General features: G+C 33.3%; 2 protein-coding genes and 1 long non-coding RNA gene across 4 annotated transcripts in view; 1 reads left to right on the top strand and 2 right to left on the bottom strand.

The window, feature by feature from the left end:
• Positions 1–197: 197 nt before the first annotated feature.
• Positions 198–7,884, bottom strand: LOC111001084 (histone acetyltransferase KAT7). Its single transcript, XM_022270795.2, has 11 exons — positions 7,736–7,884; positions 6,505–7,398; positions 5,426–5,595; positions 5,135–5,262; positions 4,705–4,898; positions 3,679–3,872; positions 2,848–3,025; positions 2,368–2,562; positions 1,839–1,932; positions 1,294–1,547; positions 198–868 (listed from the first exon to the last, which is right to left on the bottom strand). Exons 1-11 carry the CDS (start codon positions 7,748–7,750, stop codon positions 776–778), a joined length of 2,409 nt encoding a protein of 802 aa, XP_022126487.2. The 5' UTR covers positions 7,751–7,884; the 3' UTR covers positions 198–775.
• A 2,355-nt stretch (positions 7,885–10,239) lies between these two features.
• Positions 10,240–11,059, bottom strand: LOC123690566. The gene is made up of 2 exons (XR_006751185.1): positions 10,973–11,059; positions 10,240–10,458 (listed from the first exon to the last, which is right to left on the bottom strand). It is a non-coding gene; the product is annotated as an uncharacterized LOC123690566 (long non-coding RNA).
• A 3,672-nt stretch (positions 11,060–14,731) lies between these two features.
• Positions 14,732–21,688, top strand: part of LOC111000387 (frequenin-1) — a 103,908-nt gene continuing 96,951 nt past the window's right edge. For both annotated transcript variants that reach the window (XM_022269805.2, XM_022269797.2), the window contains exon 1: positions 14,732–14,881. The gene's annotated coding sequence lies outside the window, so the exon portion shown is untranslated. The remainder of the gene's footprint in view (positions 14,882–21,688) is intronic.

The following is a 21,688-nucleotide window of genomic DNA, read 5'->3' as shown; positions in this document are numbered from 1 at the left end:
TTAGACATTTTCGCTAGACAACACGAATATGATCGATGACAAAGTATTCCTTTAACCAGGCCGTATCTAGGTCTAATGAAAAGAAAACCGGTGGTTTTATGCGGTCTGAGCCTCAGATTTTCATGATCATTTATCTATCTAAAAGGCAATTAAGTGATTAGCCTTGACAATAAAACAATTATTCAGAATTACTCTTTATTAAGACATCAAAAATGTAGTACAGGATTTTTTAAAAACATCAATACTAACAGTAATACATCAATGGTTTATATAAACCTGATTATATAGATTTTATAACTTTAGTTGACAACACCAATTTAATTGTAAAGAGCGCGTACGCTTAGAAATTACAAGAACATGTATATGACGAGTACAGTCGCGCCATCACGCGAGTTTTCTATAAATTTTAACATGATATATTTCTCAGTTGTTCAAAAGATAATTGGCGAAAAGGCCTAATACAAAGTTTAATCAAGGCCTTGTACCTTGTTTTTAATTTGAATACACGAAACTGTACCTACAATATAACACTGAGATTCGTTTAACATCAAGAAACAGTTATTCTAATAATTCAACAGATGGTCTATCCGCTTTCTCATTGGCACTGAATAAAATTGGCAGTGATAACCTTTGGAGTATATAATTCGCAATATGGTTATTTTAAACTACTGCCTCGTGCCGATGTACATCGTATCCTTTACCCGGGCTGTGAGCGATCCTGGCCCGGGTCTCGCGATTCCCGCTCTCGGCGCGTGCGCGCACGCCGGGCGCGGGGTCAGCGCGGCGCTGGTCGGCCCCACCATCGGAGGCAGGAGGGGTCCACGGATCGAGCACCGGCCGCACGCAGATAGGCTTCTTTGAGTACCTCCTGGTATATAAAACATTTCTTGAAATAACATATGTACATCAATGGTGCCAATTGTCAGTACGGAAGAGAACTGATATGGTATGAGGTCGGAACAGTGCTAAATTACCTTCGTTCACTGTTGTGATCACAACAGTGGAATTAAATGTAATCATCTTATTAATGTGTAAAAATATTTAAAAATAGAACTAAATTTTGCTGATATTGGCCACATACATAGAGAGTGAAAAAGAAAATGTTTTTATCTAGTCCTTCGTCCCAACCTTCGTTCAAAGTGTATAAACCAATTTTTATCGAAACCAAATTAGCAGCAAATGCAATGTTTATCATGTTTTTATATTTGTTTTAAAAATTTGGAGGACCATTCAGAAGCAATACAATAATGTTATATCTATTTTATTAATATAGATAATACATGTAACCCTTACCTCCTTCGACAAGACAATATGTTTTCCTTTCCAATACTTCATAAGTCCTCTTTCTTGCAAAGTGGACACAATATCCGAAGACGCTATGCCCAAATTCTTGCTCATGTCCCGTATGCTAAGAGCAGGTCCCTCGACAATACACAGCTGGTGGAGGATCACCTCCCTCCAGTAGGACCGGTAAGAGATGAGACCCAGGTCCGATAGAGGGGTTTCCGGTGAACCAACTTTGCCTTCTTCTTTCGTTAGAAGGTAGCCTAGGAGAGAATTACTTGTTGTAGTAGAGCAGTGGTGGCCATTGGAGGGCAAGTTTAAGCAACCCTCAAACCCTAACGAACCGATTGAGCACTAATAAACTTTATTTCTGGTTGACCAAGTGGCTCTTACGGTGAAAGAAAACATCCCATCTCCCGTCGGAAATTCTTCGTATACAAAAAAAAAAAAAATAGAATTTGATGCAAGCTGAGGCCATATAAACTTGTATTGGTTTATTATTTTTATTAAGGGTGGTCCGATATATTTCCAAACAAAACAGTTACTATACTTACTAAAATCAATGAGCAGTCGGCCATAACCTTGCCTTTGATAGGGGGGCAATGTTAGTATACACGACACGTTGTAGTTCAGGAAAGAATTCTTTTCCTAAAAAAATAGATTTTTCTCACATAATATATTAATGGACTCTCTTCGCGCAATATGTAAGTCTAGTTATAATTATTTACATGCTCAGGTGATGGACATTATCAGCAGATTGTCGGTTTGAACTACGACATACGCAATTAATACCTATGTATAAAATTAGCAAACCACATCTAAAACACAAGCATTAAGTCAAATCCTAGTTTACTAAAAATTACAATATATATATAATATATAAAAACACACACCGCTAGCTGTAACAAAAAAAATATATATAAAATCTTAGGCTAGTCATTTATTAGCGTTATAGGAAAAAGGTTCATACAAATTTAAAACGTTTTACAATTTGGACGTTTCTACGGTTTTCATTCATTTATTTTTATTTTGATCCTTTATACAGTGGTTCAAAGTGTTTTTGTTACTGAACGATGTTCCTACCTTACTGAAGTATCCGATGATATGACAACCCTCGCCGTCAGCCGTAGTCATCACGTAAAAGAGGAAGGGTTCAACATCATAGTACAGTGTTTTATGGTCGAGAAAGAATTTTGCGAGCAGGCAGAGTTGCTGGCAATACTGTTTTTGCTTGCGACCATCCACTTCCCATACGCTGAGCGAATCTTTTCTGTAAATCTGTCGAGCACAAGTCAAATTGTTTAGCAGAATAAGAAGCGTTCGTTGAACGTTATTATATTTTTGGCATAATTGAAAAATGAATGAACACTCCAGGATAAAGAAGTAGGATCATGCTAGCTTTCCGGTTAAAATATTGTTTAAAGAAAACACTTTGTCATATAGCTTTATTTATACTCAGTTCACTTAAAATCCAATCCCATTTCTAAGCGGTCTCTTTTCAGGGAAAACACAATTTAACGACGATAATAGTATTAAATTAAGGGTTGACTGAAAGGACCTCACCTCATCTCCCGGTGGGTGACGCCAGACGCACTTAGCTCTGTGTCGATTTGCGCCGGTCTCGCAAGCTTGGTGCTTCAAACAAAACTCGCAGACGAAAAGTCGCGGCACCCTCGCCGCCGCCCCTGGATATGGAGACTGGTATAGGACCTCCATCATATATTTGCCCATCACCACATATCTGAATAATAAAAGATGTCATGTGATTTTCAGCTTTAAGGTTTCTTAGAAATTTTCTATTCGCAATAAAACTAGGGCATATCGTCATGATAAAAACGCAAAGGCAGGTCTAGTGTTCGCGTCAGCAAAGGGTTGTGTGACCCCTGAACTGTCAATGTAAGTAGGATTTACCCTGAAACCGTACTCCATCCCAATAGTGATTTCAAGATACGTTTTTGTATCAGGGTTTCCCTAGATTGCGAAATCAATTGGATATTGAAATAAACAACGAAATGGCAACTGCCATGAGAAAGGACACGGCTTAATAGAAAGGGTATCCAATACTGCCCATGGAACCTCTGAATGCCAAAGGGCTCGCAAGAGCCTTGCCGGCCTTTTTCTTAAAGGACTCTAAGTCGAGTTGGGAATATAACAAAATTTTAATCTAAAGTATGCATATTTTCATAAAGTACAAAGAATATATAAAATAACTTAAACCATTTGTAAGCAGCATATGACTTTGTGATTTTTCCACAAAGCATTCCTAGAAGTACAGTACGCAAAGCGCTTACAGCCGTCGCCGAAATAGAAGAATTTTGTGCATTTGAAAAAGTGTCAGTCATAAAGCGACAAAATATTCTGTACTGTCCTACATATTCCGTGTATACTACAAACCTAGTCCCTTTATCCGTTGGTATATCGTCCAATCCCTCTTCCTTTTTCACAGCAGCTAGCGCTTGGGCATCCCGAAATAGTCTCAGATCATAATCTGGCGCAAATCCATCGAGAACGGGCTCCCTTTCTTCATTGTAGTCTTCATTATTCGACTTTTTTCTCTGGTCATTTCCTTTCCATTTGCTTCGCAAATCCTGAAAAAAATGGAATACAGTGTAAACTCCATGTAACGTCCCTCGATTTAAAAGCCCTCAAAGCGTTGAATTTACTCGGCTTTGGTTGGTTAAGCTTGTTTTCCATACAATGATTACACTCTACCGAGTATTATACCCACTGATAAAAACGACAATTAAATAATAAAAAGTACTTTTTAAGTTGCTCGTTATGAACTTGACTATCAGCATCATACGTGGCGAAAATTCTAAGAAATCCGTACTTTTGTTTTGAAATTAGGATTGCTTGAGCGCGAATTATCACGAAGAGCGAACCAACTCTTAAAAAGCCCAGCAACGCACTCGTGAGCCCTCTGACATTCAGAGTTTCCATGGGCGGCGGTATCACTTAACATCAGGTGAGCCTCCTCTGCCCATTTGCCCACTGTATATAATCAAAGAAAAAAAAGATGCGTCAATATCCCAAGACATAAGTAAAAAATATAAGTAAAAAATATAACAATATTTCTGGTGCAGCAAAAGACGTCAAACGAAAATAACAGACAATACGCAATAGCGTCCAAATTAGAATTGTTTTTTTTTATGTAATAACTATTACATATGAAATAAACTTTTTCTATTTCTAATACAGATTTTTCTTCGTTCCATTACCGTCAACTTTTTTGACCAAGACTCATATAGACGATAAGACACCCTTCATAGGCAACGTGTATGTGAACTGTGTGTGTTTAAAATAAAATTGGTACGGTTAATTATTTTGTATAATTATATATATACATTTTAAATTAATTTCTTTTCAGTAGGTACCCATGATCCAATTGTAACTATACTTAAATAAAACACGCAAGTTCACCTTGATTTTTAGCTGATAGGCACGCTGATCAATTGTGGGCATAGCTCGTGGTCGGTGAGTCATAGACGCCTTAGCTTTTTTTCCAATAGCGGCTGCAGAACTACGTTCTTCTGCCGCTGCTACGCACCAAGGGCCTGTTACGTTATGGTAGACGGGGCAAGCGTCGTAGGTAAAGTGTCTATCCGCCACTCCACCTGAAAATAGGTATTTTTTATTATATAGGCACTAAATATAAAATAACATTTACTATTTAAACCCACAGTTAATTAAATAGTTAAAATAACATACACAACATGCATAATCGTCAAAACCAACAATACTAAACAGAAAGGCATACATATAAAAAAAATTTTTGCATAGTGACCTTTTATATGGAAATAGCATCGTAACAAACACAACAATATAGTGTCCAATGAATGAATAATGTTACCTAAATGTCCAGTAGAGTCACATCCCCTAACTGGACACTTTCTCTCAGAGGGAACTGTTGGTTGAGACGGGATGACTGGAGACTTAACCAGGGCCACTCGGGCTTTGGTTGGCTTTTTATCTTCTTTACTGGAAATACATTTATTTTTACAAGGCCTTGGACCTTATAGAGCCCTGATAAATATGCTGACCGTATTTGGTAACTCTATTGATTATTACGTAATATGTAATAAAAATAAGTACTGGCAGTAGACGAAGTAGCTACCTATCACATAAGCATAATATAAGTTACCTCTTTCCGGTGGTTTTTCCTTCAGCATCAGATTCGGTGTCAGAATCTGAAGGATTGAGTTTCGCCATTCGAGAGGCCCAAGCGGTTTTCGAACGCGTTAACTTCCTTGGCACAGTACCCCCGACTGTTTCACTTGCTTCGCGGCTTGTGCTAGGTTTTTGAGTATCTTGCTGATATAAAATAAAAACAAATTTAAAAGATATATGTTTTCTCACGAATTTAATATCAGTCATCGATACATGGTAAACACTATGTCTGTGATTAAAGTAGCAGTCGCAGTCGACTATATGAATCAAGTATAAATTGGGTTAGAATGTAAGAAAATTCCATTGGACAACCATGATTCGAACTCTAGATCACTAGGTTGTAGTAGAGTAATCCCTAAAATTAAAAAAACCCTTCATGTGAAGTAGTTAAGTACAAGTAATTTGACTTTATCAAACTATAACTAAAGTATTGATAATAGTGCATTAAGAGAATGTATTTTATATAAATATAAAATACATTCTCATCATAGAGGCCAACCTCTTCAAATCAATTACCTCAGAGTGCCAAAGCTAATGTATTTAACTAGCATAACATATCATATATGATATCATAAACATATTTAAGGCTAGGATATGATATCAGGTTTAGCACAGTTCGCTAATCAAAATAATTTTTTTTTTTCAGAAAATAATAGGGGTTCAAACTTACATATGTACTTCCTAAACAAAATATCTTATATATCTATATCCAATGCTATGTGAATTATTGATATAAGGAAGACTGATTCTGGAGTTTCTGTGTTTACAATTCTTTTTGAAAAACTAAAATAAATTTATTGATCAACACATTTTTTATGTGTAATATATTATTCATTAAGCAATTATATTTGTAAAAAAAGTAACATATTTATTTAATGGAATGTTACTAATAAATAAATCTCTAGTTGTCTTTACATAACCCATACTTGATTAGTTTAAAATAATGTCATACCAAACATTAGACAGCCGTTAAACATAAATATATTTAAGTATGAAACAAACAAACAAAATAGTAATGAATTATGTCCAATATGTTAGAAAACTAATAAGTACCTTGGGAGGCTTCGCTATAGCTGAATCTTTTTTCTTTTCCATCTCTTTCTCACTTTCTGATGACCCAGAATCTCCAGCTGATTGACATGATGTACACAATGGTGGATTTTTCTTTTCTGGCACTTTCTTGGCAATCTTTTGAGGTGTATTTGATTTATTTATTTTTTTCTTAGCACTAACTTCATTGTCTTTAGCGCTTGAAGTTGGTTTTTCAATTGATTTTTCAATTTGTTTTTCAACTGGTTTTTCAATTGGTTTTTCAACTGGTTTTTCATTTGGTTTTTCAACTGGTTTTTCAACTGGTTTTTCAGCTGGTTTTTCAATTGGTTTTGGAGATGTAAGAATTTTTTCTTCAGTTTGTTTTTTTTGTGTCTTCTTGGCCTTTGGTGGTGGCTTAGATCCAGTTTTAGGTTTAGTTTTGCTCTCTGGTTCTGAATCTGAGCTATTTTCAGGAGAAAATATACTCTTCTTCTTGGACAAGCTTTCACTTTTGATTGTTCGGGTTGTAGCTTTTGCAGTTCCAGATTTAGCCCCTGCACATTTTGCTGTTGGTTTTTTTTTAGCTAAAACGCTAGCAGCATTTTTCTTTTTTGGGCCACCTCTTTGTCTTTGTGGCATTGGTTTGGGACTGGGTGCTTTGGACTTGTCTACTTCACTCGAGGATTTGTTTTTAGTTTTAGCTGCTGCTTTTATTGGTTTGCATTCTTTTTCCTTCTTTGGTTCACTGGAAGGACCTTGTTTTGGTGATTTTGGTTCGGTTTTTGGTTGAATATCCGATGTTGATGATTCAGAATCTGAACTGCTGGAACCTGATTCTGAACTGCTTGAGCTAGAACCGCTACTACTGGAACCAGAACTGGACCCAGAACTGCTTTCCGTGCTACTCTTGCTTCCCTAATAGAAATAAGATTGGCTCAATATTTATGTAGTCATTTAAATAGTTACTTCCTACTTGAGCATTCAAGAACATTACTTATTTCTAAACATTATTATTACATTTAATGAAATGAATTTACAAGAATATATATTTAACTGATATAATCTTGTATTAAGCAATTGACAGTTTATGTTTGAGAAGCTGGTATGTTTTTATATTAATATTCGTGGTAATAGTAACCACATGTTTGTTAATTACAAAAGAATATGACCAGATACAGTTAAAGAGCGTAAATCGTTGAAATAAAGTTTTAAACTTTATTATAATCAATAAGTTTATCATTATTATACTTACTTCAGGTTTCTTCATTATATTCTTGAATTAACAATAAATAGAAAGCAGAAACATGAACATCAAGCAGAATTTTTTTTTCAATGTAGGTATATCTATTGTATTTAATGTAGGTAGATGGTAGGGTACAAGGTATTGAGTGTTTTGATACAGATTACAAAGGAGGTAAATGTCTTTTTCTAATGACATTTACGTTTCTGACAGTTCAAATTAATTATACATGCATCCTTAAAGTTAGCTTGGTTAATATACCTAAAATTAAGTGTATATTTTTAGATACTTTTTCATAATATTTTGATTTGTTCTGCTTTATGTCTCTGCTACTTTTTCCCAAATTTAAAGTGCTAGAGCTGATCTTTGATGTTTGTCAGACTGACGTATGATGACAGATTTAGAGTTGATACAGAGACAGAAAATAAAAAAATGAGTAAAATCTATTTAAATATCCTATGTTTTAAAAATTCGTTACGTTGAAAATTGTATGAATGCTAAAGTGAGCTAGGTATAGATAATAAATAGTTTTGTCTATGTTATTGATGGCAGTATTTGTATTTCAAATATAAATAAAAAGTATAAACGCTAAAATGATTCTCATTATTATAATTATCTTTATTTATTTTATTGTTATTATACTTATGTTTTATTCCATTATTACATGTATTACATACATAATCCGTATTACCTAGCATCTCTGCGTAACTTAGTTCAAAGGTTCTAGTCATCTAGTGACATTTTAATAGTTACACGTGCACCAACTAGATGGCAACCATGTAGCGCCTTTCATACCAAAAATATCCTTGCAGGCCCGTGACGTCAAAACCTGTCTCGAATCCAATTTCAATGTTGAGTTTTATGTTTTATGTAATTCCAAAATTGCGTCATCAATAGGTCTAGTGATTTTGATCTCTACTAATCTTCTATTTCAATATTGAGAATCCGTAGTAACTCATTTTCTAATGAAAATCAGTGCTTTCACAGAGTAGACCTGCAGTGTTAAGAATATTAAAAAACGGGGGATCTAAATGTTTTTTTTTTCAATTAAGCGTTTAAGAAGGTTATTATCGAATTAATAATAGATATTAATACGTTTAGTAACAAAGTCGTATGATTTAATATGACTAAAGGATATAAATAAAGTGACCTATTATTTACGTGTCCTATGAGGGCTGTTATTATATTTCAACTAGAACATAATTTGTGATAATATCGATATATTGATCACAAGACGAGATTTATTAAATATTCAAACGTCAAAATGTAACAATCCTGAATAACTAAAAAATACCATGTTTTGAGCTTGTTATGATTTGAACACTTTTTTACAAAGTTAACTTAGCATTGATTTTTGAGTTCTAGAATTCTTTAAATCTCACCAAACTAACACAATACGCGACATTACAATTTTTGATTGTCGGGTTAGTTGTGAATGATTCTGCGACAAATTTTACCTTAATTTGTTTTATTGGGAAAACGAGGTTTATAGTTTAGATATTATATTAAGATATTATTTTTTATTTTATCGTCAATATGCACATTACAGATGTACATTGCTTACATAAGAAATGTGATGGCTATACAAAGTAAAATAAAACGCCTTAACATTAATTCAACTAGAAATTCTGCCTTAATAATTTTATATTTATATTTATTTATTTATTTATTAATCCTTTATTGCCTTATACAAAAACACACATAACAAAAAAATAAAAAATAAAAAAATAAAAAAATAAAAAAAAATATATATTTATCATTTACTTGTACAACTCATACGACGAATTTAATATGTTTAATCCTCAACATGGTGTAATTATAGGTAAACCAACTACATATTGTTTACACCATCCAAAAAGGTGATTGGCTTTAAATTACTTTGAATCACGCGATTTCAGCTGTGTATGGGTACAAATAGCCCAGAACACAAGGTTAGCGGCGGGGTTGTCTTTGAAAGCTTCGGGTGGTGACAGTTAAAATAGCTCACTCACGATCAAGGTAGGATTTCAATATTGATTACCTTATTTCTTGAGCACAAAATATCACTCACGTCAACATCAGTTAACCGATCACAATTAAATGCAATATATAGCCGCGGTCAAGTCGCTAATTATTTCATGAAGTGGCCTAAAACGTCATAGCTACAACGTTAGTCCAAGGTAGGACCTTAAAAATAAATGAAATAACGATCGGGGCGCGAATAAAGACCTAAAAATACTTAGCAAAGACAAAGTTAAAATGTTTTTGATAACTTTATTTTATTTCGAGCTTTTTGTTAGTAACAAAACACAATAGTAGACGGCGCTTCGACATTTCATCATCGACATTTGATTTGATTTTTATTTAAAATATTTAAGCTATTCATGTCATAGTTAAAAATGATAGGATCTGATAGGTATGTAATTAAAATATACGTAAAAAACAGGGACATTCAAGGATTTAATTGGGGTTATCATTGTAATATATATTTTTAGCAACCAGAAGTGATAATTAAATTAAAAAAAAACAATTCGAAATAACCTATGAAGTGATTTACTCTTGATGACTAAGAAAACACGGTATTCTCAAAATCACACTAAAATTATCTTAAAACTGACTTATACAAACAAAACAACACGACTTTAGATATTCTAAAAACACAACCGAATAAAAATAACATGGAACGAACTCACAGTTCGCGGCTTCGAAACCAACCACCACTCTAGTCAACGTCCGGGCAGCGAATGCTAGCGTGCCTTTTTTTTTTTTTTGAAAGGAATCTCGCTGTTGGTCTTAAGGGCCTTTACAGCTCAGCACGGGCTGTTTGGCGAGCTTAGGTCAGCCGGAAAGGGGGGGTTTCCCGCGACTCGCGCAAGGGCGTCTCCTGTGAGACTCGAACCTCGGCTTGGGCCGTCGCGGGGAGGTCAATCGCCTGAAGGGCAGGACGGAAGCTCACTGGAGTGAGCGAAGTGCGAAGTAAAGGTCCTCGCCTTCCCCGGTGAAGGCGGTTTTTAACCCTAATCTGTCTATTGCTACTGCTATTATTATTGGCCGCGCGGGCGGCTTTTAATTTATCGTTAGCTACTGTGATTGGATCATCCGGATCCGTTAGTACGTGTCGGGGCCTCCTGCGAGCCTTTTTAGTCGGGAAGGGGTAGTAATTGATGCTTTTACGCACCAGTGGGTTGGGATGGTGTTTAGCCTTGTCGAAGTGGCGTTTGGACGCCAACTTCATCCATTGGGCTTTGGTAGGGAGCTCCGTTAGCGTACCACACTGAGGCCTTTCTTTTATAGTAAGCGGGTGGGGATCGAAACCACCTACTGCCCTCTGTTCAGTTTCTGCTTATAATATTTTTATGTTATTAACATTAATCCTACTATCACTACGTTATCCTGATAATTTAATTCTGGCTAAACCCCTAACACTAATACATATTCAACCAGAATTCAATGTTTTATTTGGATCTAACTAACCTAGCTCTTTTTAGTAGCTCAGAAGCTTTCTGGGCACTTCGCAGGCTTTTCGGAGCGTCCTTACTGCTTCGAGTCCGAGCTTTTCAACCATCAGTTATTGTGGAGGTCTGTGGATCTTTGTTTTCTAATACTTAATTTATAATTTTATCCCAAGTAGGTTTCTTTTCTACCCAATAAATTATATTTTATCAGAAATATTAGATAAACAGTGCCTGGAAGAGATTGCTTGAAAGCGATAAGGCCGTTACCCTCCCTTTCATTTAATTATGTTAAATTTTTTATGTTAATGCAACGAAGTTTTTATAAATAAAAAATAAATAAATATACAGTTCCGAATGGCTTATACACAAAGGAAGTGAGGTGCCAGTTGCCTCATTGCATGATTAAGGTAAAGAATAACTTTATTTCTCATAAGAATTGCATACATAATTCACTTATTGAGAAAAAATATAAACTAAGATTATTAATTATTAGAGCGCACAGATGTAGGTACGTATATAAAATTACAAAACAAAACAGCAACTAAAATGTAGGTAGACATAATAAACTCGATCGGTAAACCAAGCAAAAACATAGATGTTTGGATTGGATCTTTTACTAGATGTGGCATTTTTGGCATTGTCTGATATACCCAGTTTAAATTTATTATTTTTTATACTACTATTTTATTTTACTTTATTGCTATATTTATATATTTTGGGATATTTACATTTAAATGATTTATATGGGTTTATAAAATATTTTAAGTATAGGTGTTTATTAGTTTTTGTTTCATCGAAGTAATTACTAATTATGTGTAGTAGTTGTTTGAATAGAAGATAAAGGAGGCATATTTTTTAAGATATTAACATCGGCTTCAAGAAGCTCCAATTTCTTTTCGCTTCATTATCGTCGGGTAACTTTCGTTTTTGTTACGAAGATTGATATGACGTGGTGTAGCTTCTTTATGTGACTCAGACAAATTCGGATAAGATTCGCTACGTCCCGCACACATGCCACTTCCAGGCAGTAAGCGTATTAAGCTCATTGTAGATCTATGTACGAAATTACTCACGTGGGAGTTGCGTGTGCGCCGCACTCAGGTGCGTACGGTGCGGAAATACAGCGGTAGATATTCCGTCCTTCTTACTCAAGGGGGTGAAGAGCGGTTACCGTTTCGATGACACTTTCTTTATTTTAAGATTGCAAATAGTATCAATGCATGTCACTCGCGAGTCGCGCCCGATTTTGCAAGAAGTTGTTGTAATTAGTCGCCGTAAGGTTCGTAATTGGTTAAAAAACTTCTTGAATTTATTAAATGAATAGTAATATAAAGTATTTTTAAGTATATACTATATAATTTATAATAAATGTCTTACGGAACATTATTGTAGAGATATTCGACATAGTTAATGGTCGCATATGTTGAATGTTTGTTTATCTAATGGTGAATAGTAATAGTTAATAGTATTTAATACTATTTTGTCTAGAAAGCGCTTACAGGGCGCTAATTGATGTCATTATACCGCATAAACCGAAAGGGCGCATAAATTGACCTTAATGATGTAATCTTTTGTATTCTTACTCTTTGTTTCATGGATTACTGTGCCATTCAGCTCTTTTGTTCTTAGGTAAATAGGAATGCCTTTAAAATGACTATATACCAAATAAATTTAGCTACAGATACTAGTATAGATAACAAAAATAAGAATGGATTAGACACTTTGAGAAGACAATCTGACTGAGTTGTTCCTATTTTTTGGGACTTATTTATAAAGAACAATTAATTAAACGTAACTTAAAAACTGTATAAAGAATAATAATAATAAGGTTATTTTACTTAGGAACTTGCCTTTTTAATGTATCTTTCAAGGTATAAGTAGAAGCTTCATCCAATAAACAAATGCTTTTTTTTTATTTTAAAGTGTAGACGTTCAAAAGAAATTAAATCTTGGTTAAATTTTGAAACGATTATGTGTGTTGGATTGAATTTATAATGTAATTTATATAAAATATATTATTAATAATATAATATTTGCTACATAATTTAAAGAAGAGTTATAAAACGTCGGGTGTCAAAAACATGTGCATTTTTTATGTATTTGTCACTACTTATATTATTATTATTATTACTTAATCTATGAAAACATTATATTACACATATATTTGGATCGGACTTCTTAATCAGGTGTTAAGTAATCTAAGGCGTTACGTTGTCTTTACTTTGCAGTATTGGTGACTGTTGATTAGATTCGATCACCGAAAATCAGTTTATGTATTACCAAGCAAATAATAATTTAAGTAACGACAAATAATGAGACGCTTCCTATCTTTGCAAATTAAGACCCAACTGAGAAAATTGACTTAATTTTTTTTAAGACACTTCTTGTATAAAACTTATTTTGAGGTTAATATAAGGGTGAACAGTTCGACGAATACGTATTTTTAAGTGAGGTTATGCGAGAAACGCCACAATCCATAACTTTTTTCGAGATGACATAAAAAGCGAGTTGAGTATGACGTACAGACTCGAGTGGTAACGCAAGTTCAGCTCTGTAGTCTGTACATCGAGAGCACTACCCAGTCTTTTATTAGATTGCCTAACCAACATAAAAAGCAACTTGAAAAACTACTATTTTGCATTTGTCGCGTACCTAAATAATACTGCTATGGTTATATTTATACAATCCATAGTGGTATTCTAATGTAACATATTAATTATAATATTCTATAAAATAAATAAAAACTACATTATATTATTATAATTAAATAAATATAGTAGTTGCATTTTATATTTTATAACATTACTTATAATTTGTATTATGAGTGATAAGATGTGATGACTGCAAGAAAGGTTTTTATATGTTCAATGCAATACAAATGATGTCGAAAACATTTCTCCACCTGACGATTAAAAAACATAACACTCCCCCCAATCGCTGTAGCATCCTAAAGACACAAAGTCGATGATAATTTTGTGTTTTAATACGTCGGAACATTAAGGACTAACAAAGACTTATTCTTATATAAAATCGCTTAAATACTATTAAGGAATCGTGGCGTATACTCTTAAGATGCATCTTATCTCAACCTAGCGTGGGTTGGCATCGCGCATGTGCCATAGGATTTTATGTAACCACGATCCGAATTGGAGTGCGTTCCATGGTCTAACGTCCGTTAGGAAACTTTACTCATTCATCTTTTCCCTAATAGCGAGGAGAGGGGTGCCGCTGCGCTGTATCTGTTATATAACCCTGGAGCTCTGATGCCAACTAAGCACCTTTGCCGCTGGATTAAGCAATATCGAAACCATCAGCGCTTAAGCAAATTTTAGAGTCATCTAATCCTGTTAATATATTACAACTTAAATTGGGCCTTGACGGCCAAATATTCCTGCTTTTAAAAGATCTACTTCGGAATAAACATCATACATACCATTTTGATGCATAAAATGTGCCGTTTAAAACAGAACAACGTTAAAATATAGCGCTTTTTTTGATTCTTCAGCGCACTTTCCCAATCGAGAGTTGGCAACACTGCCCTGGAGGGCGCCGCCAATTCTCAGTCGGGCGGCCCAGGCAACGGACCTGTGCTACCCTCGCGCTCCTGCCGATCTCTCAGTTCCGCAACCGCGTCGCGCGAACTGAACCTTCATAAATACCATATATATTTTCCGGTTGCAATAAGCTTCGCGCTATAAACTTCACACCGACACCAGCGGAGCCGGTAAGTTGAACTTTTTACGCGTTTTCGAGATTGTTATATAACGTGCTCTGTTTTATAAGTATGCTGTGCGATAAATCTAATATAAAACTGTTTAGCTGAATTTAATTTAGTTCATCAAATATTAAATGATAAGTGTATGAAAAACGTTGTTTTTCTTACTAGAATTTTTTATGATAATTTATGAATATTACCGCATTTACCATACAAAAAATGGGTAGGACGAGATAAAATTACTGTGAGACAGAGACAAACGTGAGGCAATTTGGAGAGATCGCAGGTGCTTTAGCATGAGAATATTGTAGAGAGAGTGAAGTAAAGAAGTCTGTGGGCGGTAATAGCTTGGTTTTAACCGTACTTAAGTGAAGTTAAACATTAATGCAAAATTATTACGCAGTCACTCTACGCTATATTGTATATAAAAAATCGGGTACTTCAATAGCATTCATTGTAATGTGGTGGAGTAAGGGTGAAATGAAACCAATTAACATTACCTGATTTACTTAGTATACCCAAGGCCCGCAATAGTAGTTTGCATTAATTTGATTGGCTGCGATAAAAAATTGCATACGTAGGTTAGACACTTCTACCTGATAGTTTATATTAAATACACCCTAAAAATCAAGTAAGCTTACTATTATCTAAAATATCCCATTTTACTTCCCTCATATCTTAAATACATTAAATACTTTGCTCAAAGATCGGGGCAGAGTTCCAAGGGTCACTAGGAAATATGCACAGCCAATGTGAATAATTTGGCGAAATATGCCAAATAATCAATAACTAACTGGTATTTATAGTATATCTATTAAAAGGTAATATTACGAGCAGTCTACGTATATTCGGGCACACTGAACTATAAAAGAATCAAAAGATTAATACTAAGTGTTGGTTCTTTTGTTTGTTTTATTCAAATATATTTGTTTACGGTGATATGGAAATTGTATTTGACTTTCTATAGCATATTGTTTTTATGCTTCTAATAGGAAATATATTTTTTATTCCTGTCAAATCTTATATTATCTAATCATTCGGTTCGCAGATAAAAAAAAACTGTTCCAAAATCAATTAAAACTTACGAAAAATAAAACAAATACTCCAGTTTTTATATTTTTCAGTGAAATATAACACTCGTTAATGTTTGAAGATTTGAACAGTCAAGAATTGTTCGTTTTAAAAATGCAACTGCAGAATGTGCTGTTATGAGCTTTACAACGTAAAATGTACATTACTCCGGGGATTTGTAAACATAAATTTCATATAAAAAGGTTTGCGAAATTTTCATGTATGTTTATTTATGTATTTTTTTAAAGATTTGTCATATTCTTGCTGATGCTTGTAAATGTTATTCATTCTTTGATGAAATATTTGCAAAGCAGACTTGTCTTTGTTTATAATATATACCTACAACCTACCCTACTATATGTAATTAGCAGACACATAGGCGATACATTAGATCATCAGTTCTGTTGTTGATTTTTTTTATATTGAACCTTTACCGGATAACAACACTAATGAAATAATTGTGTTCAGTTTGTACTGTTGTTACACATTTTTGCGGCGAATGGAATGTCTAATTTCAGTTTGCAAATAAATTGAGAACGAAAATATAGATTGGCATTAAGGAAAACTTGGCCAGTACCAAAATTTTTCTCCATTTCCGATTCGGTACATAGGAGATTAATGTTTTGAGGCAATGGAAAAAGTCCATTTATTTTGAAAGGGACAAATAAATTTGGCTTGTCGAATATATAACCAAAATCAAGTATAATATTCATTTCGTGTTTACCAAACTGTCCTTACGTATGTCCCGTAACTTTGGGGCATGGGACGGTTACATTTCCGTGTAACTTTGATATTTTTTAATGAAATTGACAGTTTGTTTCTTCTTTCTCAAATTATATACCATACATATTAAAGTTTTTTTATTTTTACCAGAAACAAATATTTCTAACACAGTTTCGACAGAATTTTTTGTATATATACAAAAACATTATATGATTTGAATCCTTCGACACACATTTTTTATGATACCTAAGAACACAGGTTAAACATATTAGCTACTCTATTTTGTACGGTTACGGATTATACTTAGTATTTGCAATCTAATTTTGTTTGTGATGACGCGTATAAGTGATACTGTATTTTATTGCCTCCATTTCGAACGTTAAAAGGCTTTCCTTTGTAAAGTTGCATGACGTGAAAAGTTCAACACTCCATTGGAAATACGTTCTTCGATTTTAATTCTGAGCACAGTTCTCTCGCCAGTCACGACTCGCAAGCCAAATTCATGTTTACTTTAGAACCAAGATCTAGTGAAATAACTATTTCATTTTTACGTGTTAACTATTTTTATGGTGATTCCATTCTATATAGAATTTTCTATGCTCACTCTCTAAACTAAAGCACAGACTATTTAATTGTTTCATAATAGCATAGGTCTGTTAACAATTACCTATTTTACTTTACCGCCTTTACAGAATTTATCCAGTGAAATAGATACAAAAATGTTTGTCCAAATAATTATTAGAATTATAATACATATTAAGTTCTTTGAGACACTTAATCTCTGATGAGCGTAAATCAGTCACATTGTATGGAAAGAAAAATGAATAGTAATATGCAACCAGTCATGACTTATAGAAAGTAATCATTGTATACCCTAATAAAACAGATTTACGTAAGCGATACTTTGCCTTGCTACGAGTTTGCTACGAGATCGTAGCGAGCTGTAGTATCAGCGTAGCAATGAAAACTTTTGGGTAGCTTTAAAGTATACAAATAAAATAATGGTAAATCATACCCAAAATATGTCGTGCTAATATTATATATTTCTACATTACAAATTTGTATTTACCATATTATCTAAAGCTTGCTGAACATATAATTAAAATGAATCATGTATTAATTTATTTATTATAATTAATAATAATCCAGTGACGGCACATAGACATATGGGTAATCAGCTTTCTCTCTAGAACAAGGCTCTATATGAGGCATACCAGTTTCCATACGATATTTTTTTCACCGTAGGAGTGAGTATTATAAGATCGGACGATGACAGAACGTATGTTAATTGGTGCTTGTCCGGAGTTCGAACCTACAACCTTACTGATTATCATTATCTCAATAAGTTGTCTCATACATGAGTATAACAAATGATTGTTTCATGTAAAAATTTGAGAAATAAAAAATTTTTTTTAATTTAATTTAATTTTTTTATATTTAATTTAAATAAGTAATTAATATAGTAAACATACAACTTATTAGTAAGCCATTATTGATGATATAAGCTGTAAATGTTTCTTTATTTAAGAGATTATATATACAAGTGAATTCAGTTTATTGAATTTTCTTTTCAACTACAGGTCTTATCGAAACGTTAACATAGATTGATCACATCAATTTCGGCCGTTCAGTTTAGAGGTCAACTTCTTTTTATCCTTAAGAATTTAGGGCTGACTCCACGTTTATTTGAAATGGGTCGTAAACGGATATCTGAGATAAGGTATAAAGACGTTTTGTAACAGCTTGTTCATTTATAAAACAAATTGTTTTATAACCAGAAAGTTCCCTGGGCGCAGATTTGCTTCCTTACATCTCTTATTAGATAAAGGAAAGGCGATGTAGATTGAATCTTTTTTAAAATAAGATCAATCAAATAGAGCTTTAGGCAGACAAAATATAATGTTATTAGTAAAACATCTAAAAGGACGTAGTAACGCATTAAACGTATATTAATATAATGACAGCTTCATAAAAATCAGATTAGCTTATAATGTATAGGATTATCAAAAAGTATATTTAACATGCTGCAATTTTTTTATAATTTTATATAACGTTTAAACGAAATGGCCAAAATAATCTTTAATTATATGTGGGAAAACACTGGACCCTTAACGCTTAAATATGCATGAGATTCAACGATAATCATAGTAAACCGCCACCGCAGAAAAAATATTTTGCTTTGTTTACGTATTAAGTAACTATGGGTTCGAAAGCAGCATAGAAAATATTTAACTAGATAATATAATCAACTTTTATTTTATATTTCATCCTTTACGAAGTGAATATCATTGCACTGACAAATTCGAACGACGTGTGTTGTATGTAAATAGTACTTAAATACAGTACACTTTTCTCTGTTTTGTTTTTCACGTATCAGTTTAGTTTATTTTGTTTATTCCTATTTAGTTTCTTCTCGATAACTATAATATGTAATATGTATTTTTGCACTACTTGCCTACCTTATGTAATCTAATACATTTTTCATCACTCACTGTGGTTACCTGGAAGAAATCGCTCGAAAGCGATAAGGTTGCCGGTTGCTAACCATTTCATTTAATTATTGTGTTGATAAATAAATATATAAATTCACTTATTTATGTTAAAGTTATGTTGTATTATACACCTTGCAGTCATTATCACAATTATCAAATAATGCAAAATCATCTAATAATGAACCGCGTATGAACTAGCTAATAGTTAAACATATAGAAGTCCATGTTAGACCTAAACAAACAAAACATCAAGTTGAGGGTAACCGCTCACCGCGCGGGGGCGATTCTTTCACTCGAATACACATTAAGTGGCTAAGCCCCTTTCACAATATTCAAATGGAAGTCATTTATCATTTGTAAAACAAGTCACGTATATTTTTATGTAATGAATCGATTGTAAATAATATAAAATTTATCGTGCGTTGCTCGTATTCGTTTGAATTCATTTATTCATTGATATTGGTCCCATTACCAGTAGTAGTAGGAGGGATCTTTTTCTGAAACCTTTTTGAAATTCTTAGAAATTCGTGTTAGAAAAGTTGGGGCTCTGAGTACCGACTCACTTACACATCGGAAACGATAACTTTTGCTGGCTGTGAGTAGTAGTGAGTAGTGTACACTAACTTGCTCTGAGATGCACCACTTACTGGTGCGCGCAACACATAATAATGCTGCTAAGGACCGAAATATTTTTAAAAACTGCTTTACTATATTTTCTTGTTACTTTTTCTATAGATATATAATACATACAAAATATTTGCTATTTGGTAGGAAATGTTTAACATTTGATTATATAATAATTTGATACTCCATGCCTCTGGTATGACGCCTAATATATGACCACAGAGACAAGTGAAATTGCAAGCAATTATTTAGTTATCATAATTATCAGTACCGGACGGTTATCATTCTTCGTTTATTTCTATAAATATTTACTATCGAAATGACTTGCGAACATACTTAACACAGCGTCACACGTACATCCGTCTTCGATCGACCGTTAGAGTTAGTAGTAGAATCTATCTATTACGACTTCCATTTCAGCTATTGCTACAAAATGTTACGAAGATTAACGGATTGCTTTTCCTTATTCCTGATTATATAATATATAAGTCGTTGTTTTTCTAAAATGTATTTAACACGATTTAATATTAATTAATAATTCGACTTTTAGCGCTTACGTCTTGATGCAAACGAGAATGGTTCGATTCGCGGTGAAATGATAAGTGTTTTGGCTTGGGAGGCAGAGGGCTGGTCACACACTTCGAAAAATATAACAGACGAAAAATAAGTCGTTTGCGAGGTTATGAGAGGTTTGATATGAACAGGCTTTTACGATTCTGTAAAAGCGGGCAATAAAATAGCTAAATGGAATCCACATTTGATTTTGTATATTTCAGACAATAATTAAATATTTTATTTTTTTAAATTAATATATTCGGCATAACAAGATTTAGAGACCTTCACGCAGAAATTGAAATGTGTTACCTCAAGATTAATAGTGACATGAAGTCAACAATAAAATATTAATATAATATATTTTGTAAGACCCTAGTACATACCGAGATATAACACAATAACATGTTAACATAGGTAGGAGCCAAAGAAATAGAAAAACTTAGGATATACTTGTTAAGTATATATATAAAATTGTGACAACTATTAGATGCATAACATCAATATTCTCCAATAACATGCAAATACTTCAACCATATTGAACAAAGTGCTTAGCATTTGTAAGTTAACCCGCTACAATACGTATACATCACGCCAATACACAAAAACAAAACAATCTTTTACGACAAAGTGGAAATGGTAGCTTTTCTCTTGAGGCCTCAAAATTAATGGCACAAGGCTCAGGGTGGGTATTGATGGTTCACCGGCCGAATGAAACATAAATACTAGCATTCTAACCTTCTTAGTTTAAATTCGTTTATAAACTTGGAATAATAACGTATAACTTAACGATAAGTCTTTCTGTTTGTCAGCGTAAAGTTGAATATCAATCTCCTATAGAATCATTAATTACGCCCTTGAGAGAGGTTCAGCTTAATTTGTTGTAAATTACACTGATGCGAATAAGATAGCTCAGTATAGAATTTCTGATAATAATTGTTATCAACAACTAGATTGAACTACTTTGTGTAACTTAATTCTTACAAATTGTTAATATTTGTTGAATAAATTTATGTAAATGTGTACATACGTAAATTACAAACTATATTGTAATAAAGATCAAAAATCAACTGTTATGAATACTAATGTCTGCTGATCGTGTATGAAAATTATTGGTAATAACTATGTATACTGGGACAACTTGGAAAATATCTTTTAATTCATTCCAACCTATACTTAAGAACTATCAAAATATGTATTTATTAAAAAACATTAATAAATACAAATATGTATTTATTAAAAAAGAATAAAGTACGTTTATTTTGGAACACAAGATCATCAAGATATCACTTATTCCACGTCATTAAATTTGGACCTGTTGGCATCCCTACTCATCGGCAAAGAAGACAGAGAG

Source organism: Pieris rapae, chromosome Z (assembly GCF_905147795.1).
Source record: "Pieris rapae chromosome Z, ilPieRapa1.1, whole genome shotgun sequence".
Lineage (NCBI taxonomy): Eukaryota > Metazoa > Arthropoda > Insecta > Lepidoptera > Pieridae > Pieris > Pieris rapae.
Note: the sequence above shows the minus strand (reverse complement) of the source record. Positions and strands in the feature narration are given on the sequence as shown.

Coding starts and splice junctions, on each gene's coding strand:
- LOC111001084 (XM_022270795.2), bottom strand. Junction 5,263..5,425: donor GGAAAAACCACCGGAAAGAG/GTAACTTATATT, acceptor ATGTATTTCCAG/TAAAGAAGATAAAAAGCCAA. Junction 1,933..2,367: donor TCATCGGATACTTCAGTAAG/GTAGGAACATCG, acceptor CTATTTTTTTAG/GAAAAGAATTCTTTCCTGAA.